The 26,153-nt window shown below is 48.3% G+C and overlaps 1 protein-coding gene across 11 annotated transcripts in view; it reads left to right on the forward strand.

Annotated features, from left to right (window-relative positions):
• Window positions 1–26,153, forward strand: part of EXTL3 (exostosin like glycosyltransferase 3) — a 104,286-nt gene that overhangs the window by 72,789 nt on the left and 5,344 nt on the right. For all 11 annotated transcript variants that reach the window (XM_015859679.2, XM_015859685.2, XM_015859687.2 and 8 more), the window contains 3 exons: window positions 5,163–5,286; window positions 8,929–11,490; window positions 24,066–24,193. In XM_015859679.2, coding sequence (XP_015715165.1) covers window positions 9,325–11,490; window positions 24,066–24,193 — 2,294 coding nt within the window. In that variant the 5' untranslated portion in view covers window positions 5,163–5,286; window positions 8,929–9,324. The remainder of the gene's footprint in view (window positions 1–5,162; window positions 5,287–8,928; window positions 11,491–24,065; window positions 24,194–26,153) is intronic.

A 26,153-nucleotide genomic window follows, 5' to 3' on the forward strand; every position in this document is an offset into this window, starting at 1 on the left:
ACGAGGTGCCCTGCACCTGCTTGCAGGCTGCTGGCTGTTTGCTACCCTGCAGGAAGCTGGAGGTAGGGGCATGGAGGACACATTCATGTGGGTGAGCCAAATATATGAGAGTGCTGAGCTGTGTGGGGTGTAGGAGGAGCAGTGGGGAGGCAGAGATTTGAGAGAGGGAACATCAGAGGTGCCAAAGTGGGGAAGGTGGGATCTAGCCAGCAGCAGAGTGAAGGTGGTCGGAGGCAGGCAATGAAAGTGATGTCGGCAGCTGCATTTCGTGCGGCTACTCCTGGATCCTGCAGCTGTTCATTAGAAATTCTGTTTATGCCACAGGGAGTTTTGGAGTCTCTGAAGCTGACACAGTTTTAATAGACAAAGACATTTTGAGTGCAGCACATCTGCTCTGGGATGCTAAGGAACAGCCTTCCATGCTGCAGTGCCATTGGTGGAAGCTTTTCATCATACTGCTTTTATTTTAAGACCTCTCCTCGCTTTTATCCTAAAAAGTAATTTTTGAGGTCAAAAGAAGTGCTGCGTCTGCTCATTAGGTTTGCAGCCTTTCAGCAGTCCTGTCTCACTGCTCCTGATATCCCTGAGTTCCCAGCCTTGAGAGTGTGCAGAATCACCTTCACTCTGAAGGATCCCGAAGTGTTCCAGAGAAGGGGCCCAGCTCAGAGGCACAGGAGTTCGGTAGGGAATGTGTACTGTAATAAGTGGGGATGGAGAAATCTCAATGTGAGTGGGGGATCACATTTGTGCTCCTGGGGTCTGGTGGGGCCTCTTGAGCTCCAGGTGTGAGCTGGGAGCCACAGGAGTCCAAATAACACATCAGAGTTACGTATGGCAGGAATTAGGTAAAGCTGTTTTACCATTAAGGAGTTGTTTTTTCTTTTTCTCACCAAAACAAAAAAACTTTTCAGTTTCAGGTATGAAGAAAAGCTTAAAAAGCAGCGGGGAAGCTGCAGGGAGAAGGGAACCCCACTGGGAACCTCAGCACAGGCTGCAGGGTGCTCTGATACAGAGCCGCATTATTAAAAAGGTGGCGAGTTGGTTAGATTTGATTTAGCAATTTATTTCTGGGCAGACTCCATCTAACCTTTAGCTCAACGTTCATGACCTGTGGCTTGCCAAAGCCCATCTCATCTCGTTCAGTGATTGAACCTCGCTGTGCAGGAGTAAAGTTAATTCCTTCCTTCACCTCCAGTGATGGCCAAGTTCCTTCCATCGTTCTTCCCCTGATCTTTCTTAGGCCTTCGTTAGGCAGAACAGCTGCACAACTGGGCTGCAACAGCCCTTACTGCACATGTCCCCCAGTGTTCCTTTTCTTACCTGTCCTGTCCATTATGGCAGCAGTCCTTGCTTTTCCCCGAGTGCTCAGCAAAGTGGGATGTCTTCTATCCTTCCCCTTTTGGGGTCTGAGTGGTAGCGTCCTCCAAACACACAGCTTGATTTGAGACTAGCCTTGCTGCTTGTGCTTCTTGCAAGCAATGCAATGGGCACCACCGACAGACCAGCATGCAGCAGGCATCAAATTAGGCAGCATTACAAACCCAGGCAACAACTCTGTTCTGTAAAAATGTAATTATCGTTCATTCTGCTAGTGCTTTTCTTCCATCGTACACTTTTCTGCTGTTAATAACCTCGTTATACACTCCCACAAGCTTCAGGCAGCATGTTTGTTCTTCGCTTATTTTTAACTTTCACATCTGCACATCCTACCCTGGATACACACTGCCTGGGCTTACACTGGCTGGGCTGTTAACATCTGCTCTGCAGGAATGCAGCAAGCTGAGCGGTGCAGTCGATACATTGGAAGGAAGGGGAGCCATCCAGGGGTTTATTTCAGCCTTTATTTCAGTCGGGGGGTCCATCTGGCATTGCACTGTTTTTACAGCAGGAAGCTGCTTTCAGCCAGCACTTGGGTACCTTGCTCCAGAGGCACGACTGGGGATGTTGCACATCCATTCTCATATCTGAACGAATCTACGTGGGTATTTGTGATCCCAGGTCTACCCATGCAAAAGTGCCACCGGTGTGACAAAGACAGCTTGAGGAGGAAAGGTTTAGATTGGATATCAGAGGGAAGTTCTTTACTGTGAGAATGGTGAGGTGCTGGAACAGCTGCCCAGATTGGCTGTGGATGCTCCGTCCATCCCTGGAGCTGTTCAAGGCCAGGTTGGATGGGGCCCTGAGTGGCCTGGACTGGTATTAAATGTGGAGGTTGGTGGCCGTGCCTATGGCAGGGGGTTGGAACTTGATGATCCTTGGGTTCCCTTTCAAACTAAGGCATTCTGTGATCCTAAGGCAGCATAGCTGGGATGCTGGCAGAGTTCAAACAAGCCCAGTGGAAGATATCTCACTCCTTGGACCGCTGTTTTTGCTGCATTATCCACCTGTGAGTGCAGTAGAAAGACATTTAATGTCCCTTCCTTAATAGGGAATGTGTGACTGGAGCGTCTGGTATTGAGAGACGGGTTTGTTACCCACAGGGACCCTATTTGAATCGAGTTCAAATTAATAGAGTGCTGGCAATAGTTGTGTTTGTGCATCTGAATTTCTCGTTTGCCTCGTAATGAACTGTGTCGGATAAGAATCCGCCTGCTGTATAAATATGGGTGATTACAGCGCGTCGGGTAATTTAGTTATTTGGCATGATTGATCAGGCTGCCTGAAACCGAGCGGCCTCTACTTCGAATGGCAATGAAACATCCTCCACAAAGTGCCGAAGGCTGTCAGCTCACTGCTGGGCTGCCCACCCTGTGCATCAGAGGCCTCTCTGGGAGGAAGGAAAAGCTGCTGTGAGGTAGATATGGTGGCACAGATAGAAGTGGGAAGACCTCCATCAGAGCCCCTGCATGGAGATGCTGCCTCCAGCCTGCATGCATAAAATGGGACAGTTGAATTCCCTTTGGGATGGGATGTGGCCCTGCCTGGTGAGTGAGGTGATGATAACGCTGCGTTTCTGTGCTGTTCAGGCAATATTGCTGTTCTCTTAAAATTTAACCAGGATGAAGAAGTTGAAAATTGTGCTTGATTACAACTGGAAGCATCTGTCTGAGATCAGGAGCCTGAATTCCTCTGTGTGCTTGTTTGCTGCCAAGGAGGCAGTGCTGGTGGTGTTCAGGGAGGTGAGAGAGGTTTGTATTTTAGCCATGGGGAAAATAAAGTGTCACAGCTACCTGGGGCTCCAAGCCACAGTGAATCCCGAGTGCTGGAGCTGCCTTATAGTCAGCATTGGGAACAGCGGCCCATTCCTCCTGGCTGGAGCTCACCTCTGTGTGCTTCTCTCTGAAGCGCCTGGCTCTTTGCTGTGGTTTTACCTCCAGACAGTTCCTGTTCATTAATTGCTTTAAGGTAAAAGCAGAAATAGGCTTCTTCTCCTCCTACACCTAATTTTTCCCTTTCAGCAGCAAACAAAACAGCAGCCATGCACCTACTCCTCATGCATATTATGCACGTGATGGAGCTAGATAGCTCCATCCAGCTGCTTCCTCAGTTTGCTTCCCAAGCACCCCAAAATCTTTAGGACTATATAAATGGGAGCACAGAGAGCAGTATGACAGCAGCCACTCCGACTGTCTGTATTTACCAGGTTCCTTGTAAAGCTCTGCCCTGTGATTTCTTGCTCAGAGACTGGGAGGCTGAAGAGCTTTGTGTTCAGGTTGTCGTGCCGTTCAGTGCTGCAGAACATAAAAGGATTCACTTGTAAGCTGCGTATTTCTTTGTAGAGAGAGGTGCTCGTGTGCAGCCTGCAAGAATAAATAAAACAATGCTCCTGCTTTATTACCGGAAAACAACACTAAATAATAAATTTAAGAACTAAAAGCTCTGTATGTAAAGTAGATTGCAGGATGTATTATGCAAAAAGCAGGAAGGTACTGGAGAAGGAAAGCACTGGAAGACAACTTATCCCAACTCTCCTTCTCTTCATTTCCTTCCTGTGATGATGAGGCAACTTGACCTTGCGACAGCAATACTTGGTTTTACTTACGTGTCTTGGTTCTCTTCTGGAGTTCATTTTCCCCATTCATCCATCATAAGACCTCAAAAGCAGCAGAAGTACAAGCCAAGCTACTTCATGGGGTCTTGCCTTGAGGTTAGTTGGCTGTTGATCCTTCTTCCAGATGTCCTTGCCCTTCAGAAACAGAAATTGCTTTTGGAGAAGTCTGATCCTGAGCCTGGAGCTCCACAACCAGCGTCAGGGAGTTCTTTCCACACAGGGTTACAAAGCTGCTCTCTGGTGATTTTTGTCCTTGAGTGCAAATTCTGAACTACTCCAAATACCTCTATCTAAATCCCTGTGTTGTCTGTGTAGGTTGCATTTCTTTCCCTTATCCAGATCAACTGCAGAGTCTCTTTCTGCCTCCAGACACTGCCACGTCTCCAAACACCCTGTAAAAGCCTGGTGAAGTGTCTGAGCTACAATCCAGCATCCAGGAGCCTGTGGTCTGGCTTCCCTTTTGTGAATATAAGAGGAATACAACAAGTTATTACTGATTACTTCCTGGAGAGAGGATGCTGAAGGGGCTCTCTGGGAGTATTTGCCCAGTACCACTTACAGTGAGCATGGCTGGCAGCAGGTTTGGCTCCACATGGAGGCAGGAACTTTTCTTGCATGGGATAAAGGCTTTATAAAGCAGAGGGTGCAGTTTATCCTCTAAACATAGAGATTACAAGATCTTTTACTGGTTATGTGTTGCAGTGCTGATCTTTGCCTAGGAGTATTTCTCTGTACCTGTGAGCTCTGGAGATGCTACAAATCCCCAGTGATGATCCCTTAGGCTGCGGCACGCAAAGCATTTCAGAGTGAATTTTCCATCTGCTGCTTGTAAAGATCTGCTCTCAAACATACCTTAAAGCACACACCTAATAGATTTACTTTCCTTGTTCGATTTCAGGAGGAAAATCCTCTAAATGCTCCTGTTCCAAAAGTGATTGGAGACTTAGAGTGTAATCCTATTCTTTATGAGAATTAGGAAGTTGAAAGTTATCGTTGCTGGAGGGCTGTTTTGTGTTCATTTCTTTACCGTTCCACTGCAAACGCTCTTCCTTGTTGCCAAGAAAGGAGGGTGGCAATGTGTTGTATCTTCGTGCTTTAGCAGAAAGATAATGGTTTACCCTTTTTACTGCTGTAAAAAAAAAACGTGATTTTTCTTTGATTTCATTTTTAGTGCTGGTGAAAAGGAGATTCGACAATAGGAACTGTCTGCTCAGGACAGAAGAGAGAAGCAAAGAAGCCACTAACACGGCGCCCTGACTTTCACAGTTCATCAGGAGGGAGCCTGCATGACACAGGTGGGTACCGAGGTTCATCTTCAGAGTTCCAGCACAAGAGGATGTTTCTGGTGACAGCGTTGCAGTGATAACTCTGCAAGCTTATCAGCTGGGACGGTAGGAGACTAAGGATGGGTAGAGGTGTGCACAGAGTCTGGAAGCTCTAATTAAACAGATGTAGGATCCCTGTAGGTTTTCCTCCTGCGTTGCTCGTTGCAGTCATTTGCACCCATGTCACCATACTCTGCATGGTGATCTACCTCTAAGTATGCTCTGGAGCACTGTGAGTTTAAAGTTTCCACTCTCTTCTCAGATATGCCGACAAGGAGACAATACTTCATATTATATGGAGAGATGGACAGACAGGAGGCCTGGCTCTTTCTGCTAGAAATGCAAAAAGCAGGAGAACCCCATGTATTCCTGTAACTATATTGGCACAGAGAACACCCACTGGGGGGAAAGCTGGGAAAATATGCCTGGCTTTGAACAGAGATGTGGCAACGTGCATGAACAGCAATTTAGTTTTGCAGCCCTGTGCTGTGGGAGAAGGAACTGTAGTGTGTAAGCATGTCATACCAGACAAGTCGGTCAGATTGGCATTTGGGAAGAGGCTGTGGTAATTATTGAGCTTCTCATTTCCCAAGAGCTTTTCTTTGCCTATATTTTATGTGTATGTAATTAGGTCTATAAGGCAGCAACGTCATGTTAAAATGCCAGCAGGAGTTTCTTAGCGTGGGACTCAGTTGGGACTATGTGGTGCTTGGGGGGGAGAGTCCAGCAACTGATATCTTTCTCTTTGTCCCAAACTTCTTTTTGGGAGCTATTGAAATCAGCAATCTTTTTCACCAGGGCAGCTTATTCCTTTTAAATAAAACTCTGAAATCTCCCTTGGTAAAGCAGCAGACTGGGTTTTTACTTTGTTATTAGGACTTAAAAAATTAAAAGCACTATGTTACAACCTCAGGCTCTGTCTAGTTGATGAGGAATAAAGTCTTAGTAATGAAGAACAGTCAGGAAGAGTGTCTAAAGTGCTTTCTTTATCACCAGCACATATTTCACGCTGATAGTCAATACTTCTAACTGATCCCAAGCCATGCATGTTGCATTTCATACCCCTCCTCAGCCTCCTCCACTCTCCTGTGTGGCTTTTTCTGAGCTACAGCAGAGTTCATTTGTCAGCTTCAGGTTTCCAAGCACACAGATTGTTTTAATTCACAGCCCTCGTTTTTAGGCCAGGAGGATAATGTTTGTTGTATGCTGAAGGAGCAGGAGCAGAGGAGCCACTGGAAGGATTAGATGGCAGAACAGCTGCAGAGGATCATGTGTGGGGCGATGGCCTGGATTTAGCTTTCCAAGGACACCAGTTGCCATTTTAAGGAGTCCACTTTGCCACTTCATCACTGTTTGGAGCTCATAAATAGGCAGAGCTGCTAAACTGGAACAAGGTTTAGATGCAGTCTAAACTGATGGTTTTTAGGGCTGCCTTTACTGCCCATGGAGCTGCAGTTTTCTCCAGCCAGTCAGAAGTTGCACATGCACACACCACCTCTACCATTTTGTGTTCCCTTGTTCCCATATAGTCTCAGCACCTTATAGGATTTAACTGTGTTCACCCCAGTGGCATCCCGAAAGCAGAAACAGCAGACCTTGTTTTCCCATGCTCACCTTGAAGTGGAGCTGTGTCTTAGCTCTGCAGGTGTTCCAGTGAGCATGTGCTTTGGCGTTTCTTTCAGAAGCATTAATAGAGCAACTCTTATCTCCTGGCCAGCTGTTTGCAGACAAGTGTTTGCAATTCTAGGATCCTTGTAGCCCCCTGAGACAGCGTTGAAATTGTGGGGACTGACCAACTGTGCATGCACGGACAATACCAGCATGAGCTTCCCTTCCTGTGGGGAGAGCTTAAAAATAAAATACAGGCTTTAAAAGCTTTCTTTTTTTTTTCCCTTTGCCTCCCTCAGTCAGCTGCTTTGTACACTGGTGCATGCTAAAACCCTTCTGCTGTATAGCGGCGGTCCCAGCGGCACAATGCAAGCACGCTGCTACTGCCAGGGCTTCCCGTGTCTGACTGACAGCCTCGTGCAGAAGAGCTGGGGATTTACATTCATCACCAGCCTCTCTCAGCCCAGGCAAATGGAGGCTGCTGTACAGAGAAGAGCATTAAAATGTTCTGCCAAGAGATCCCAAGCCTCCCCCATCTGCCCACACTGGCCGTGCTGCCAAGGTCTGAGAAAGCTGATTTTGCCTTTTCCTGACTTTTTAGCCTTTTTATCCTCCTGGCTTTCTGAGATTTACACCGGTGTCATTTGCCAGGCAATCTTGTGAATTTAAAAGCTGCTTTGGTTTTTAAGTGCTGTGCATCTCCCAGTTGCAGGTCCAGTTTTGGGGAGGATTCTCATTTTGTCTACAGCATTACCTTACCACCAACAAATAGCCTTGCAACAGAAGAGACCTAGGAGCTGTGCACTATTATTTCTCTTGCTTCCCTTCAGTTACATGTTTTTTTTCTGATTAAAATCAAATGTTCACTTCATTTTTTTGACGTGTTTGTGTACTACACTGAAAGTTACTCATTCTCTGCGCCTTTTAGGTGAGCTCCTGTTTTGCTTTGGCCCTCTTGTAGCTGCAGTCTGCTTCCCCACCTTCTTTATGGCAATGCTCAATGAGTAAATGAGAGGACTATGAAATAGGTTTAGTGAAAACTGAGCATCAGCAGAGTAGATGACTTTCCTCTAATTAAAAACTGAAGCGGAAATGAATAAGCTTCTCGTGAGGAATTGACACTGAGCCCAGGACTGTATTCATTGGTGATGTGGGAAGTCCCATATATGAAAGAATATCCAGAAACGTGGGTACCTTGAATGATGCTAATTAAAAGGCACGGAGAGTTTCTTATAGCAGCACGTGCGTCAGGCTGAGCTCTGAATTTGTCACATCTCTGTGTTTTAAGGCTGTGGTGGGTTTTATGTCCTTGCTGCCAGTTGGGAGCCTTCGCCAGGCACTGTAGACAGGCACCTTTTTCCAGTTTTGGGCAGAAGTTTTCTCCCATGTACGGTGAGGCTACAGAGCTGTCATAGCCAACACCGACCATGTGGTCTTAAACTTTCTGTTGCAATCCATCAAAATTTTCCTGCAGGAAAGGAAAGGAAAACCATTTGACTAAAAATTCCTTATCAGCTCTAGTCATTAGACCAGAACAAGAGTGATTACTCTCAGTTATGCAGCATGAATCTACATCTCTGCTGTGTCTCAAAATCACAACGTGCCGTTAAAAGGGGGGTGGAGAGAGCAGGGGTGCATTAATATCACCACTTAGTACAGGGAAAGGGGACAGGGACCTGCAGATGTTAGGCAGCTTCTCCAAGGCTTCACAGCAAGACAGTGGCTGAAATAAGAAACCAGATCCAGGGGCTGTGATTTTCTGGTCTGACCACTGAAGCATGCAACCCTAATGAAAAGCAGTGTGCTCAGAGAAGGCCACGTGTCCGGATCTAATGAATCCCTTCTCTTTCTCAGGTTTACTGCTGTTAGCCCCAGAGGTGCTAAACATGCACAAAGGTTGCTCTTTTGTAGAGAGGACAGCTGGTTTTAAAATCTAGCAGCGTCTCAGGTCACTGCGGGGTCGTTTTGTTTGCATTGTCTGAATATGTGATTGTTCTCTTGTAGGAACAGCGGAGCATCAGGCACACAGCAGCGATGAGCCCGGCGTTGGAACGAGTCTCTTCTGGCTCATTCTCCACAATGGCTGGTGCCTCTGCATATTCACTGGATGATAATGCAGGATGTCGAGAGCAGCGGTAGAGTTTGCCTTGATCCCATCGTGCTTTTCCTCTGCTGGTGGAGTCTTTGAATCGCCATGAGAACGCTGTGACACTTCCAGCAGGTTACCTGCTGTGGGCAGAGTGTGGGCAAGGTCAAGTCCAACCGAGGAGCCATCGTCACAACAAGATGAAATTCCCATTCTATTGGCTTCTCATTAAGCAGGCACAGTAACGTTTCTTCGTGGAGACTTGCTATACAAACTCTTTTGGTTATGGCTACTGATCCAACGTGACTGGGCGCATGGTGACTGTTGAACTCATGACTGGATATACGATGTTGCGGAATGGGGGAGTGGGGAACGGAGGCCAGCCGTGGTTGTTGAGGTGGTCCAGTCGGATCCGGCTTACCTGGCTGAGTTTCATCCTCTTTGTCATCCTCGTCTTTTTTCCCCTTATTGGGCACTACTACCTGACGACCATCGATGACGCAGACGATGCCGGCAAGCGCATCTTTGGCCCTCGGACTGGCAATGAGCTGTGTGAGGTGAAGCATGTGCAAGACCTGTGCCGCATCCGCGAGTCGGTCAGCGAGGAGCTGCTGCAGCTGGAGGCCAAGCGGCAAGAGCTCAACAGTGAGATTGCCAAGCTCAACTTGAAGATTGAGGCTTGCAAAAAGAGCATTGAGAATGCCAAGCAGGACCTGCTGCAGCTAAAGAACGTCATCAGCCAGACTGAGCATTCCTACAAAGAACTGATGGCTCAGAACCAGCCAAAGCTCTCCTTGCCAATCCGGCTGCTGCCAGACAAAGACGATGCGACCTTCCCCCTGCCAAAATCCAATCGGAACTGCAGGCTGCACAATTGTTTTGACTACTCGCGATGCCCGCTGACATCTGGCTTTCCAGTCTATGTCTACAACAGTGACGATTACCCTTTTGGTAGTTCCTTAGACCCCTTAATTAAGCAAGCCTTTGAGGCGACTGTCAGAACTAACGTGTATGTTACTGAGAATGCAAATATTGCTTGTGTGTATATAATTTTAGTGGGGGAAATGCAAGAGCCCATAATGCCAAAACCTACTGAACTAGAGCAACAGTTGCACTCTTTGCCATATTGGAGGACTGATGGACATAACCATCTCATCATCAATTTGTCAAGGAAATCAGAAACTCAGAACTTTCTTTACAACATCAGCACGGGGCGTGCCATGCTTGCCCAGTCTACGTTTTATGATGTGCAGTATCGACCGGGGTTTGATATTGTGGTATCACCTCTGGTCCATGCTATGTCTGAACCTAACTTCCTAGAAATCCCACCCCAGGTGCCAGTCAAACGTAAATATCTGTTTAGTTTCCAGGGGGAGAAGATTGAGTCTCTCAGATCTAGCTTGCAAGAAGTTCGCTCTTTCGAAGAGGAGATAGAAGGCAATGCCCCAGCTGACTACGATGATCGCATTATCACCACCCTGAAGGCTGTTCAGGACAGTAAGCTGGACTTTGTTTTGGTGGAGTTCACATGTAAGAACCAGCCTAAGGCGAGTCTGCCCACCGAGTGGGCTCTGTGTGGAGAAAGGGACGACAGACTAGAGCTACTGAAGCTATCTACTTTTGCACTGATAATCACCCCCGGGGACACCCGGTTAGTGATCTCTGCTGGGTGTGCCATGAGACTGTTTGAGGCTCTGGAAGTCGGAGCCATCCCGGTGGTTCTTGGAGAGCAAGTCCAGCTACCCTACAACGACGTGATCCGGTGGAACGAGGCAGCCTTAATCATACCAAAGCCACGTATCACAGAAGTGCACTTTCTTCTGAGAAGCATTTCTGACAACGATCTCCTTGCCATGAGGAGGCAGGGCCGCTTCTTGTGGGAGACCTACTTCTCCACCTCCGATAACGTGTTCAGCACAGTCTTAGCTATCATAAGGACTCGAATCCAAATCCCAGCAGCTCCTATCCGAGAGGAAACTGCAGTGGAGATTCCCCATCGATCTGGCAAAGCTGCTGGTACGGACCCCAACATGGCAGACAACGGTGACCTGGACTTGGGGCCTGTGGAAACAGAACCACCCTATGCATCTCCCAAATATCTGCGCAACTTCACCCTCACTGCAATGGACATCTACAGGAATTGGAATTCCGCTCCGGGGCCTTTTCACCTCTTTCCCTATACTCCCTTTGACCCCGTTTTGCCATCAGAAGCGAAGTTTTTAGGGTCTGGGACTGGATTTCGACCAATAGGTGGAGGAGCAGGCGGCTCTGGGAAGGAGTTCCAGGCCGCTTTGGGTGGCAACGTCCCCCGCGAGCAGTTCACAGTGGTGATGCTGACTTATGAGCGGGAGGAAGTGCTGATGAACTCCCTAGAAAGACTCAATGGTCTCCCGTACTTAAATAAAGTTGTGGTAGTGTGGAACTCTCCCAAGCTTCCCTCTGAGGATCTCTTATGGCCAGACATTGGTGTCCCGATCATGGTAAGAAAGATGTTGATATTATGGGCTCGCTTCCTGGTGGGGTTTGTGCATTCACGTTGGCTGTGGCAGCTCTGAAGTGCGTCAGTGTGGCTTAGTCATCTGGGACAGTGTTCATCTCACAGCCTTGGAGATGTCTGTACCTGATCTGGCCTCTTTATCAGTGGCAGAAAACAGGGAGATGAAAGGCGTGACTCATCTGGCCCATTTAGGTGTTTGCATGAGAATACTTTGGCTTGTCATCTCCACATGCCAGTTTGAAATACAGGTGAGATGAACTGCTGTTGTGAGAAATCAGTCTGCAGCCTTCTGCAGTTTGGGAGCTGATAGGTAGGAGTCTACCTGGTAAAAAACCGGGGTCTTTGCAGGTGCTGGGTATGTGGTGCTGCTCTTGAAGCAATCAGTGTGTGAATGGAGCCTGATAGGAATCTCTGGGCTTCAAGCCTTTTTATTGAAAATCTTTGCTTAGGCGTTGAAGTATCACACTGTGAGGACAGGTGGCACCTTATAAATAGCTAAATAGGGACTGTCTCTCTGCTTTTCCTGGTAAATCTTTCATGAAAACAAGAGAAGGACCCACTGAAGCTGTGCTGTGCAGGTGTTAAGGGCCTCAAAAGACATCTATCACTTTGTATTACAAGGGGTGGGGGAACACGTAAAGCCAAGGCCAGTGTGACTGTGAGTGTCTGCGCTCTGGAGGCTGCAGTGGCTTTGGGCTGGTTGGGCTGATTGCTTTGCCAGCCACACTGATGAAGCAACAGCTTTAAAGGCTGATGTCCCTCCTGGTGCCCAGCTACTCACTTTCATATTGGTGCTGTTCCTTCCTAATATTAATTTCTTTATTTTAGGGCTTCTCTGTTATCTCAGCATAACTTTCACCACTGTTATTGGTTGGTATTAAGTGTAAATCTCCAACTGCACTCTGAGACAGAAGCAACATTGTGGTGCTTGAATCCAGTCGTGTTTGGAGGACAAATGGAAGGATAATGCATTAGGAATGAGGGAAGGGAAAAATCAAAGGGGAAGATGGTATTGAAGTACGCAGACCGCATGTGCTTTGTGTGACAGGATGCTGCTAAACTTAATAGCAACGTGAGCTTTGTGCTTCACGCAAAGAGATTCATTGATTTCATATTTTGTTTTATTATTATTGTGATGAATAAATCCTTCCGCTCGCGTTTTAAAAACCCTTATGGGCCAGGGACAATGAGGAGAGAAAATTGCTTGGATAATTGCAAAGTAATCTTTCACATTAGTCCTGTTGAATGCTTGAATTCTGTGAAGTCTTTGCTTGCAAACTGCGTGTTCCTTCAGAGCTGAAGCACAGGGATTGTTCTCTTTGGAGGAGCTAATGGGTGCTATTTGTGAAAGGAAGATATGTTTGGTGATGGACATTAATGCTTTGCTTTTTTTTTACCCCCTCTGCTCTCATCTGTACATAATAGTGTTGGTGTCCCACTTGATTTTCGGGGACTTGGTCGCACAGAATCTCTGTGTGCTTTGTGTGCAGCCAGCGATGGTTCAGTGCTGTTTGGCTCAAGAGAAGGAGATGTCTCCACAAATGTCTATTCTGGGGTTCTGGATGGTAACTGTGCATTTGTTGCCAGGTTCTGGGACTTGGCTGGAGCACAGCAAGCTTTGGTCGGGTCCTTACAGAGTGAGCAATATTGCCCTGATGACAGGTGTGTTTTTTCTTCAATTTTTCTAAATGCCAGGTTTTTGGGTCTCTGATAAGAGCTTTGACCCTTTTCAGCTACCAGACATCCATCTCATTGATGTGTATATCCACTTCCAGACTGGCTGCTTAAATCACACTAGGAGCCTGCAAGTACTTACATAGATGGTGTTGTAGAGTCATGGAATCACAGGGTGGTTTGTACTGGTAGGGGGCTCAGAGCCCACCCAGCCCCAACCCCTGCCATAGGGACACCTCCCATAGACCAGGCTGCTGATGCTGAGAGGAGCTGCAGAGCTGTGGCAGGGAAAAAGTGTCTTTGGATGGGGAATATCCAGTTCTCTCAGATCTTGAAGCAATGCTTCGTCCTTATGTTACAGCTACACACCAGAGATTTCTGGGTGCAAGGAATTGCCCTGAGCTTAATCACAAAGAGAGCTGTTTAGAAGGAAGCCTTGAATGCCTGCAGGGATGGGGCATCCACAGCCTCCTTGGGCAACCTGTTCCAGTGCATCACCACCCTCTGAGTGAAAGATGAGATTATCAGGGCTGCAGAATACATCTGTTCCCTTCAGTTTTACCTTTAATTTAAGTATAGATTTCTTCTGACGACATCAGTTTCTGGGTGAGATTCCTGAGCACATGGGGAGCCTGTGATTAAAAGATTCTGGCTCTGTACTGGGCTTGAAGTGACAGGGTGCAAATGTAATTTAATGTAAAGATGTGTGTGTAGTCATTCAAGGTTGCCCTTGGAACAGGTGTAGGCGGATTGCCCTCCAATTTGAAGTGCCTTTGTGCTATGCAAATTGTTCCCATCTCATGTTAAACAGCACCGCAGCAGAAAAACACAAAGGTTCCGAGTGAGTATTCTGTTTGTGCAGGTTTAAAAGCTTCCTTTCTGCAAGTGTTTGCATCCGTAGCACTTCATTAGGAGAACTTAGGCAAACAGAGGAGCCTGCAGAGCATCACCACTGCTGTGCCCACAGCCACATCTCAGACTCAATTGCCCCTCCTGGCAGCAGTGACACCGCAGTGATGTAGTTTGCTTGTCCCTCGAGTTGTCTGCTCATCTGAGACAGTCACAATATCCTCCAGGAATGAAAACCTGCCCATGTCACCTGCTGGGTTTGATGGCAGTGCTGAAGTTGCCGATGTGCACCTTGCCTGGGAGCTGTGTTCCTGGTGCAAGGTAAGAGGGAAAAGGGATTTGCATTAAATCTCTGCTCTGAACAGGTGGAAGGACTGCACTGGGGTCTGGGTGAGATGGTGTGCACACACAGTAATCTCAGAAGGATTTCCAGCAGCAGGACAAAGAACAAGTCATGAAGGAGGAGACCTGGTTCAGGCGTGGGATGGAGACTTCAGCCTCTTCTTTCAGCCTCTCCACGTTCAGGGTTTCTAACTGACCTCCAGGTGACGACAGCAGAACCTCTCTTGTTGCTGTGCTGTTCTCTGGCAGCTTTTTCACCCACATGAATAAAAGCTAAAGGAAACAAATGAAGCAAAACACCATTTGTAAGCCACACATCCAGCCCACACACATGACAGAAAGCTGCACCCAAGATTCAGACCTTGCTGCGTTCTGCTCTGGTGCTGCTGTGCTGATGTTGCAGGGCATCTGCATGTGCTTCTTCAGAACTGTAGCACAGCAGTTCACCCAGTCCTGATGCTTAATGGAGCCAGTGCATGGTTGGAGCAGCTCTTAGATCCTCCAGAGGCAGCTCGCTGCTTGTCTTCCTGTGGCTCTGAGCAGGACATGGGTTGTGGTAGAGTGACAGGATTCTTGTTTCTGATCCAATTTTAATCCTACAACCCTAAATCAAAGAGCTGAGGTTGGACAGCAAGAGGTACCTGAAAAGAATTTAACGTACTTAATATGTATTTCAGAAGGCTACCAGTGCTGCAGGTGTTCAGCAGAGAAAACACAAAGCTCCAGACAGCGAGGTGATTAAACTCTGCAGCATCTTGCACTCAAAACAGCCACGGATTCTCCAATGCAGCAATTAAATTCTCCATTTCCCATTGAGAAACTTGCCTAAAAGCCCCCCAGGACTGCAGCCTGAAGCAGCAAAGCCATTGGAGCACTCCGCCTCCCTTCGCTCTTCCACACATGCTTTTTCCTCCTTGTGTTTCTCACAAAACACAAGGAGGGGATTGGGAAAGAGAGAACTCAGCTCACAAGGGCCCTAAATTTGGTTTTAATTTCAAGCAAGCAAGCAAATAAAATAGACTTGGGTCCTGTCTGTGCACCTCCATCCATCCCACTCCAGCATCTTGGTTTGTGTGTCTCTCAAGCTGAGCAAAGATGAATTTTTAGCACTTTATGTGCTGTCTTCAGTCCATAGGAAGGTCTTAGTTTCTCAGACCTTAGGGAGAGATTTGGGCCTCCAAGGGCTTTGTGCCGTAGTGCGGCCACATGCATCCCTGTTAGCCAAAGGGCTCTGAGCAACCCCAGAAAAGACAGAAGATGAAAGACTTGATGAGGATTATGAGGCTTCATGCATCACTTACAGTAGTGTGTCTGCCACGCACTGCGATTTCCAGGCTGTGTTGCCTTTTATTTCTCTTGTCCTTTTTTGCTCTTGGCTCAGTGCTGACAGTCCTGTTCTCATATCCTTTGGTTTGGATGCATAGATGGGAGAGGTGGCAACACCTGGAAGCTTGGGGACACTCACAGCCTGGGTCTCTGACTTTCATTTCTGTGGTCCATCAGCCACGGAGCTGGGGCTGGAAGAGCCCTGCAGCAGTTTGCTTTCTCCTTTTCCTCGGGGTTAGGAGGTGTGTGCTTGTAGGCATTTATGAGCTATTTGACTGGGTTCACTGCCAAGGCCGGCTACTGTGGCTGTTGGCAATGACTAATCCTTTCCTTAGAGCTTTGTTGCAGAATAAGCAGCAAGCTTTGATCTCTGCAGCCTGTCCTGGTGGCGTCACGTCCTTTTCTGCTGGCTTGGTGGCCGGCTGGGAAAGCTTATTCAATTTAGCAGCTTGTTTAAGAAGGAATAATCTTTGGGAAGAATTCAAATCCAAAAGCATTGATGCCTTGCAGACCTGTTGGGTTGGGCTGGCTCTTGAGTTGCCCCAGTGAATAAGGAGCTGGGGGGAAATGGTGCCGGGTCCTTTTGCTTCGTGGGAGCTTTGCAACAAGGCTGCAAGGACCCTGTGGGTCCCTTCCTGCTGGTGACCTGCTGTGGCTCTTGCACAGAGCAGACTTGCATGGCAGCTCTGTGGTTGCTGGCTGTGTCTGCGCTGCTGCTGGGCATGTAGCACCACCTGCTGCCTGCCTGAGGAGCCGGGTGAGCCTTCAGATCTCCAGCAGTTTGCTGTCTCCCCTTGTACTTGCACCATATCCCAGCAACAAATGGGCTGCGTAGTTTACCTGTGCTGCTAAAACCCAGATGCTTGTCACTCTGGGGCCGAAGCAGGGAGTGCAGCGAGGCATGACCGTGTGCTGATAATGTAACAAGCAGCTCCGGCTTCTCGGGGATTTGCACACTGAATATTAACTCAGGCAGCTTTGCAGTCTGCCGCTGCTATTGCCTCAACCCAGGGCTTAGCTCTCCTGTGTGCATTTCCATAGACAGAATGTTACAGCAACCTGCCTTGGGATTCCCTTGGTTTAAGATGCAGCAAATGGGGTTGGTAGCCAGGAGAAAGGAGCTGCTCTGGGGCATCAGGAAGGAAAACCAAGGAAGGGGAACATCGCTGGAGATGACTGTGTGTGTAACCGGGTGCTTCTTACATGTGGAGCTTGTCAATGTTATAAAGGAGGTTATAAAGAGTAAGCTGACTCCTGGACACAATGTTAGAGAAAGAGATGAGGAGCAAAAGAGAGGTTTTCATCACTCTGCTTGTTCTTACGTGGCTGTTGTGGGTTGGTGGTGGTGGTTATAGTTGCCTGCATTTATCCCAACCATCTATTTCTAAGTAATGCATTCACAGCCTCTTGATGAAAGCCTTTGTTTCCCCCCTGATTTTCTTTCATGCTTTAATTGAAGTTTAGGGAAGAAGGGGTGGTGCTGCTGCTGCCTTCTGCTTGTCTGCACAGGGGCGTGTAGCTGGAGAATCAGCAGCCAGCCCTGCAGATGAGCAAGGGGGGAACCTTCCAAACAAGCATCCTGTTGGCCACAGCTGGCCCTGCCACGTCAGTGAGATAGCACTTGTCTCAGCAATGGCCTAAAAGGGGAGATTGATGTTGGATCTTAGGAGGAAGTTTTTCACCCAGAGGGTGGTGACGCACTGGAACAGGTTGCCCAAGGAGGCTGTGGATGCCCCATCCCTGCAGGCATTCAAGGCCAGGCTGGTTATTGCTCCTAGTAGCCTGGTCTGCTGGTTGGCAACCCTGCACATAGCAGGAGGTTGGAACCAGATGATCATTGTGGTCCTTTTCAACCCAGGCCATTCTATGATTCTGTGACGTGTGAGCTGATGGAAATTGCTTTTGTCCATGAGCTGTGCTCATTCCAGAGAAAAATGAGAGATAAAAATGCTGATGAAGGAATCATGGTACGGATTTGCTAGTTCTTTTCTTCTATCATTGTACGGAAGAGCTCTCACCTCTGGGGACTGCATTTGAGGCTGCCTGCCAGCAGAAAGCTGTCTTTATTTCATCCACAGCCATCAGAACTGATCAGTGCGATCTCAACTTGATAATCTCTGCAGAAGACTTCTCAACAAGTGGAGCTGTGTGACTGAGTGTTCTTCATCCTTCCTGCTCCCACCAATGTAGCCATAATACGTCCTCTGTCCTTCCTTCATCAAAAATAACCTACCTGAAACTTGATGGCATCATGCCTTTGCTTATAGACCAAGTTCATATACCAGCATTTTAGTAACTGCTCCCTAAGTTGTGAGTAGTGTGTCCACATTCCCTCCTCCATTAATTGAGATGTAATGTTCACTTTGAGGGCCCAGATAGGAATGTCAGCATTAGAAGCCTTCAAGGATGGGACGCAGCCAGTTCTAAACGCTGAGCAGCATCGTCAGGCACCATTAACCATCGTGTGTTCGAGCTGGCAAGATGTACAGATTTTATTAAATGAAAAAATAATTGCATCAGCTCTTCTGGGCTTTGTTTTTTTTTACACTGTTGTAACGGAAATCCTGCTTGACAGACTGGTGGGAAGAGAAGGAACCTGCTGAAGAACTATCTGCGCAACTACACTGAAGAAAGTCTCTGTTAATTCCAGCAGCTGAGCTATCGGCCGAAGGGCAGAGTGTGGAAAGATAAGTGCGGCCTCACTTGGTGAAGAGAAAAAAGATGTTTCCAGTAATCCTCCAGGACAGCATCCCTTGTGTTTCCAGCACTGTCTTCTTCCACTGGAGATGCTCTGGTTTTCCGTTGTGTACTTATTTATCCTTAAAGTGGCTGTTTCTTTGTTTCCTTCCCTTCAGTGCTGATGACCTGATACTGGCATGAAGAGGATCCCTCAAAGCTGGTAACAGCCCTGCCTCATGCATCACTGTGCTGCACGGCTCAATGCCAGGGTCCCTGTGATCCCCAAAATGAATGGGAACCTGATGTGCTTGTGTTGCTTCTTCACTTAATTGGTGCTGTGCTGTCAGGCATTTGGTGAGGTTTGTTGATTTTCATCGCTCAGAGCCTGAAAGGGCAGCATTCCCATTACATAGGACTGACCTTTGAAAATCCCCTTAACAACTTATTTCCATCCAAAGCCCTTTGAGTCGTTAGCAAATGTCCATTGATCTCACGGCTGCCCTGTGAGATTAGAAAAAGATAGACGGTGCTGGCTTGTTGAAACACAGCTTGGTTTGGTATCGTTACAGGGTTTGCCAAGTGAGAGCAAGTTGCTGATGTTTGCCCTGCTTAGAAGAGCACTGATAAAGAAACCATTCACCTGCATGTGGGGACTTCATGCATTCAGATATTGCTGGTTTAATTGTAAGAATTCAGGATGATCAGTATGGAAACCCAGCAAGGCTTCCCTGCTCCCATGGCTTCATCTCAGTGCAGGGCAGTGATCTGTTAACCTGCAGTCCCAGAAGTGCCCATGGCAGTCAGTTGTAGAGCCTTGCTGTTCCATGCCCCACAGTTCTTAATGTGAAATACAGGTCAGAGCTTCAGAAAGCAGAGAAAGGAACCAGGTGAAAGCAGGGGAGAATACTTAGGAGGTATCTGAAAGCCTTGACCACAAGTGACAGTGATCCCTACCACAGGGACAGGCATCTCTGTACCCTTCCAGTGAAACTCTGGTGCCTCTGGAGATGAGTTTGTAAATAGTCTCTAAATCCTTTTCATTCCAATTCTGAAAGCTCCTCCAAAGGAGATGCAGTGGAGCGTTGGGGCCTGGAGCCTGGCTGGGTGTGGGGCATGGAGGGAGAGCGACTGCTCGGAGGTGAAGAAGAAAGCAGTGAGTCTGGAGCAGCAGGATAATTAATACACGAGAAAGGGGATAATGGTCACTTTGAAATCCATCTTTACAAGAGAAGATTAAAGGGAAGGAAAAAAAGAAATCAAAGATGAAGGCCACTGAGAAGAATCTTAATGCTGAGCATCACTTCAGAACCCGTATCTCTGGTGTGAATGCTGCTGAATGGAGCAGCAGAGCAGGTGAAAGCACAGGAGGTCAGTGGGAGCTGCTGTGGGAGAGCAGTGCCTTGTTTTGCTGCACTGGAAAGAAGCTGGGACCCAGCCCAGTTGCAAACTGCATCCCAAAGTTTGTTAAATATCAGTTTGCAGCATGCTGAATCTCCCTTGGACATCCCAGACCTCGTAGTTTCTGTGGCTGCTCAGTGCAAACCTCTTGTGATGGCCACACACCCCCAAAATTACTCAGCTTTGCAAATGCAGAGAAGCAAATGTCAGTCTGATCTGTCATGTTGGCTTCAACAGGGTCAGGGGATGGAGTCAGCCCTGGTAAATAGCTGAGATGTATCCTGCTTGTGTGCTCACAAATCCTTGCACACACAAGACCCATGATAAGGAAGCTCTTTCTGCCTTGTAAATTACCTTCCAGCTCAGCATTTGTCATTTGGTTCACCCAGTAGCCAGCAGGTCTTAAGGACTGAGCTGGACACGTTGCTTTATTGGGATATCTGGATTTTGTTCAGTCTGTGGACTGAAAGTAAGCGTCCTGATTACAGAATCATCTCAGGTAAGGACAAAGGGGTTCTACCTACTCCTTGTTGGTCCCTCTCTGCTGGAGTTTGGATCTCCCAAAGTCCACGATTGCTTTCTTTACCTGGGCTAGGGCACTCCTTCCTGCAAACCAGTGACTTGTTTCTCCAGATCCTACTAAGAACTGCAGGAGATGGTGCCAAGATAAAGGGACTGATAGCGCTGTACGTCTGCATTGTCCCCTGAGGCTGTGCTGGCAGGAGCTCTCTGCTTTTCCTTCCAAGTATAGATAGAGGTCAAGTCTTTGGACAGAGCAGGGAGATGCATTGGGCTCCTGCGTCTTCTGCGCTGTCATTTACAGCTGTGCAGTGCATGGGAGCTGGTGGTGTCCTCAGCCTGGCTCTGGCTGCAATGATATTTCCCCCCATTTGACTTGGCACAGATTTGGGAAGGATGGAAGAGAATCCTTTTCCCTAAGCTTGTTCTTAGTCTCCCCAAATTATTGCAGCTCCCCTAAGGCTGCAATAGTTCTTCTGTGGGTTGTTTCTCTGTGGGTCTTTTTTCGGATGAAGGCCTGACGTGAGCATGGAGCTCCCCAGTTCTGTGCCCAGTTTGCTCAGTCCAGTCGTTGAGCTGTCGGAATTTCTGCAAGGCCGTAAACATTCTTCATGTTTTCCCTGTCAAATTATATGTGACACTTAATTTAAAGCTGCAGCGTCAAGCCTCACCAGTAAGGAGATTGCTGGAAGATATTGATTTTACTGCATCTTTGTATTTATGTATAAAAACGGTGCAGAAATCTTGGTGTTGGTTGGGGCATCGTTGCTGGGCAGGCCATCGATTTATGCTTTGTTTTCTCATGTTTCTAAGATCTGTTTGGCCAACGTGACTGTGAACAGCAGCAGGAGCAAAGGGGTGCATTGAACAGCTTTGCACTGAATGCTGCGGCTTTGTGCTCATGTTGTGCCTTGTGATGAGTCTCACAGAGACAAGTATAGAATCAGAGAATCATAGAATTGCTCAGGTTGGAAAAGACCTTAAAGGTCATTGAGTCCAACCGCAACCTGACCATCACATGCGATGTGTGGGTGCCTCCTGTGGCCTCAGATCCCAGAGATCAGAGCATACTGTGCCTCCTGTGTGTGTATAGAGATGGGCACCACTCGGCACTTTGTGTTAAAGTCATAGAAAAACTGTTACATCTCAACTTTATGCCCTATGAAGGTGAGGGTTGAACTTGCTTTATACGTGGCTGGTGTAATAACCGTTCTTTTTTCACCCAGCCTAATAAGCCACAGAGTGCTTTTGTGCCCCAAACATCCGTTTCATGCCTGACAAATCTGCTGTTTTCTGGGGCCCACTGAAACATAAAAACTTGAGAAGAGTGGTTCAAGTCCTTGATTCAGAGGCTCTCCCCATTGCCCCCAAACTGTTTCTACAAGGTTAGCTGCTTGCATTAAAGAAGAGTTACCCAGAGATTCACTTCTGTCTTTCTCAAGAATGAGATTTCCTTTCTAGTGAAGTGATGCCCTTATTTCTATGGCTCAGGTGCAGGGTGTGCGTCCCAGTTCTGCCTGGGGAGCAGCAGCAGGCTCTGCAGTGAGCTCCTAGGGTTGAGAGGGAGGATTGGAATCTCAGGCATCTTCATCATCTTCATCATCATCATCATCTCTCACTTATCACTGCCTGCAGGTCCCCTGCTGCTTCCTTGGAGCAGCTGCCCAGCAGTTAGAGGAGGACTTTACAGAAGCAGCTGACTAAAAGTTGGATGGCGATCAGCCGCATCCTGGAAATGCTGTAAGATGGGACAGGTGCTTTGAAAAGGAGCCATCAAAGGCGCTTCCTTTACATTGCTTCTACCTTCTGATCGTGCTGATGTAATGATCTGAATGTGCTCGTTGTGTCTTGGCATCACCTGGCTCCTCTGTAGCCTGTGTCCCTTTGGGGAAGAGCTTAATTCGATGCTCTGATCTTTCTCTCCCCTCTGGGACCCCAACTTCAGACATTCCAGGATGGATCCACTTCACTTTCTCAATTGGCAATAGCTGCATCTTGGGCAGAGAGTTACAGGAAAGCAAGAAGTCAATCAATAAGGTTTACCAGGTGTTTCCTTGGGGTCCATCGATTTACAAGCTGCTTTAATCTTAAATGCTGCCCATTGAAAGGCAGCACCTTGTTTAGCAGGAGCACACCTATTTTCTGTGCAGAGCACAAACCGAGTGCTGACTGTGCAGATGTGCAGAGCTTCCCAAAATGCACCCATGGCACCTGGGGCCATTTTTATTTCCTGCCCAGAGCTTTACAGCACAAGAACATGCAATGTCTGGGGTGAAGAACTGAGGTCGTAGGACCTCTCAGCTGGGCATCATGTCTTTACCTCTCCCTTGAGAGCAAATGGCAGCCAGAGCACAGATCTGGCCCTGGGCAGTGGTTGTGGCTGCTCACAGAGCCTGCAAAGTGGCCTGGGCACAGAATCCAGGAGGGTGCTGTCAGCAAAACTTCTTTGTCCATGTATCTTCGGCTGGCTGGGTGTGATCTGCAGGCAGGACCTTGCCTGGAAAGCATTAAATCAGTTTGCAATAGACCGGGTCCAGCTTCTGCTAATCCTGAGTCAGCCACCCACGGGTTTCAATAAGGTCAGGCTTGTTGAGGAAATCCCATTGTAAGAGCAGAGACACGGCGCGCTGTGCGCCCTTAAGCAGGAGAAACGGTGCATCGGTGCTGGCTTTAATACATTTCAAACCTACTAGAGGGCAAGGACAATGAAGGTGGTCGTTCAGGAATCATTGGTCGCAGATTTCAGCAGGAGGAACATCCAGCAGCGCTGTGACACCCAGGCAGGACTGAGACTCACATGGTCACCGTGCTGCACTGATGGCCAGGCCTGCACGTGGGCTGCAGTTTGCTGCAGGGCACCCTGCCCATGTCAGTGGGCACGAAGGTGCTCCAGACCTCCTGGATTTGGGGTTCCTGCCTCTCCCGAATTGCTCTCCTGTGCTGCACCTCCTCATTGCCATTCCCACCCCGACCCACTGTGGCTTAGAGCTGCAGAATTTGTCACCTCCCTACAATAGTGTCCGTGCTTTTGATGGCTCTTCAATGGGATATTTTAATGCATTCTTGTCAAACGCTCCATTTTTTTGTCCCCCAGTAGCTACTGACAGATGAAAGCACTAACACTGGCTTTACACGGGAGTTTAATGGTACCAGCTGTCACGCAGATCCCCAATACAAATATTTTCTGCTGTTAATGGTTTCGGTGTGAGCTTTTTTATGTGATCAAATGTAATCTTATTTAATGGAGTTTTATTGCCACGACGCCTTATTCTTTTCAGCGGGCTGGACTTTATTTTTTAAAGCAAGAGTTGATTGTTCAGCAGAGAGCCAGAAAAGCAGGGCTGAGATGTTCTCAGAGGGAGGTATTGCAAATGGGTCACATCCGAGGGACAAAGCAGGGATGTCTGGTGAAACAGCTCCCTTTGGGGTGAGTTGAAGCAATGCTATGAAGGCTGCTTTGCTGGCAGCTGCTGTGTTTCCCCTCTGGCAGCTGTGTGGTTATGCAGAGCCATGTCACAAAGGCAGCACTTGCAGCTGGTACCCGGTGTGTGGCTCCTGGCAGGCCTGCAGGGCAGGCAGCAGGTAGAAGGCTGGATAGAGCTGGTGCCTTCTGCTTAGAAACCATTGATCTGTCACAGGGGCTGCGATGCAGTGCCAAAATGCGACAGCCAGAACGCGGTAGCCAAAGGACTGCAGCTGGAGCATGTCAGCCTGCCCCTACATCTCTCTATCACCTGTACACACACCGTGACTGCATTGTTTGTCCTGTAGGTTGTGCGCACAGAGAAGAACAGCCTGAACAACCGCTTCCTGCCGTGGGATGAGATCGAGACGGAAGCCATCCTGTCCATCGACGACGACGCTCACCTCCGCCATGACGAGATCATGTTTGGGTTCCGGTGAGTGGCACAGGGTGCAGCTTATATGTGCGGTGTGGCCATCGTGGTTAAAACAAGGGCCTGACCAAAGGTTGAGCACATCCCTTCCCATGGCTTCACGGTTCAGATTCTTGGAGGAATAGCGCGTGTTAATGAATTGTTTAATTCATTACATGTTAATGAGTTGCAGGCAGGTGGGCTGATTCTGGGTTGTCCAGGCAACCTGATTCTCCAATGTCTTAACCTCAGCTCTTTGGCTCTTGCAGTTCTGATAGTGTTCCCTTGATGTTGTTGGCACTACGTGCTTTCCTTGCCTGTTGAGGGCTTTTGCAGTCCATGTTTTGTGTTCCATCAGCGAGGCCACGACATTCACTGCAGGGATTCATTGCTCACATGCTCACAGTGGGCTGTTGTCCATCCTCTGTGGGATGTGACAGCTGTTGTAACATCTCTCTCTGCAGAGCATGGAGAAAAGAGATGTTGCACAGAGTGCTGGTTGCTCTCACCCCTACTCTTCTGCTCCAACACCTGCAGTTTCCCTCGCTGTTGCCCTGGCACAGAGCTCCCTGATGATGAGCTCAGGGGACAAAGCGGTTCTAGAGGTTGTTTCCCCAGGCTGCTGCTGCTGCTCACCCTCGCTTGGCTGCAGCTTGTCAGCCTGGTGTGGGGCTGACTGCAAACCCAAGAGCTCCTGACAGCTGTCAGGGGGTGGAGGCGGGCAGCATCTCTCCTCTCCCTCCCAGATGGGTTGGCTCTTGCTTCAGAAGACAGAAAGGCACAGGATGCCTGGAAAGCACTCTCCCTGAGGGGTGAGAAATGAGGTGTTAAGTGACTACAGCAGGCAATGGGACTCCTGGCTTCCTTCTGTGCCCCATTGCGGGCTCTTTTTCTTGACTTGGCCATTTTCTCCCCTTCTTTGGTCTCTGTCTTTGCTCATCTGCATTGCTTGGCTGAGGTTGCTCTGATCAGCCCCGGAGCACCTTGCGTGGAGGTCGTTTGCTGGGAGCAAACCTTTCCAAGGAGCGTGTCCAAAATGCTCTGCTGGAGGAACTCTGGGTTTTGCTGCAGAGCTGGGAAGGAAATGTCACATTCATGTGGATGTGGGAGAAGTGAGTGGCTTCCGCTGCAGCTTTTCAGAACAGTCGTATTGGATTGATAGAAACCCTCAGCACGCAAACAACTTGCTGGGAGGATGGTGCCAGGAAAGCTGTGGGCAGCGCTAATTGCTTGGTTTTCATTACCAGGTTATACTGGAGTTTCCTTAATTTGACTTGAGGATGTAACAGCAAACCTATCTTTGCTGTTTGCTGTGTTAAATAGCATAATGAATTCCCAGAGCCCTCAGGAACTTTGTTTTGTCAGCAGCCCACAGTTGCCCTGCAGCCGTCACTGGTGAAGCTCAGCAGGAAAGAAACTGAGAGAGGAGGAACCAGGAGCTCCATGAGTGCTAGGAAAATAGGAGAAGGCCGCCTGCTGTCTGGTGTGGTGTCTGGGGAGAAGGGAAAAGCCTTCCAGGCTCCCACCTGGGGCTCGTTCCTTGTAGGCACTGAGTGTGGGGGTGCAGCTGGGACCATTAGTGAGATCAGACTGGTGAATCTGAAGGAAGCCATCAGCCCGATGTGGAAGATGGATTTAGTTCCCAGGTTAGACATTGAGCACTGACGTTTCTCTTAATTACTCCTGACAGCATTGCAGCTGTCCTGTGGGATTTCTCTGGAGGAGAGCGAGCTTCAGATGAGAGCAGAATGTTAAACGAGCCCACACTCTCATGTGTGAACCCCAGGATTAATTCCCTGTGCAACATTTTGAGTGTGTGTTGGGGTGAAGGGAGCTGGGGAGGCTGCTGGGTGCAGGTTGGGATGGAAGCGGGCAGGTGACCACTGCAGTGCCTGTAAATAGGGACAGGTAGTGGAGCTTGGTGCCTTCCGTCTTGGAGACCCCATCTTGACCATCTCTGCTGCTTTCCTAAAGGGAGATTTGT

Source organism: Coturnix japonica, chromosome 3 (assembly GCF_001577835.2).
Source record: "Coturnix japonica isolate 7356 chromosome 3, Coturnix japonica 2.1, whole genome shotgun sequence".
NCBI lineage: Eukaryota > Metazoa > Chordata > Aves > Galliformes > Phasianidae > Coturnix > Coturnix japonica.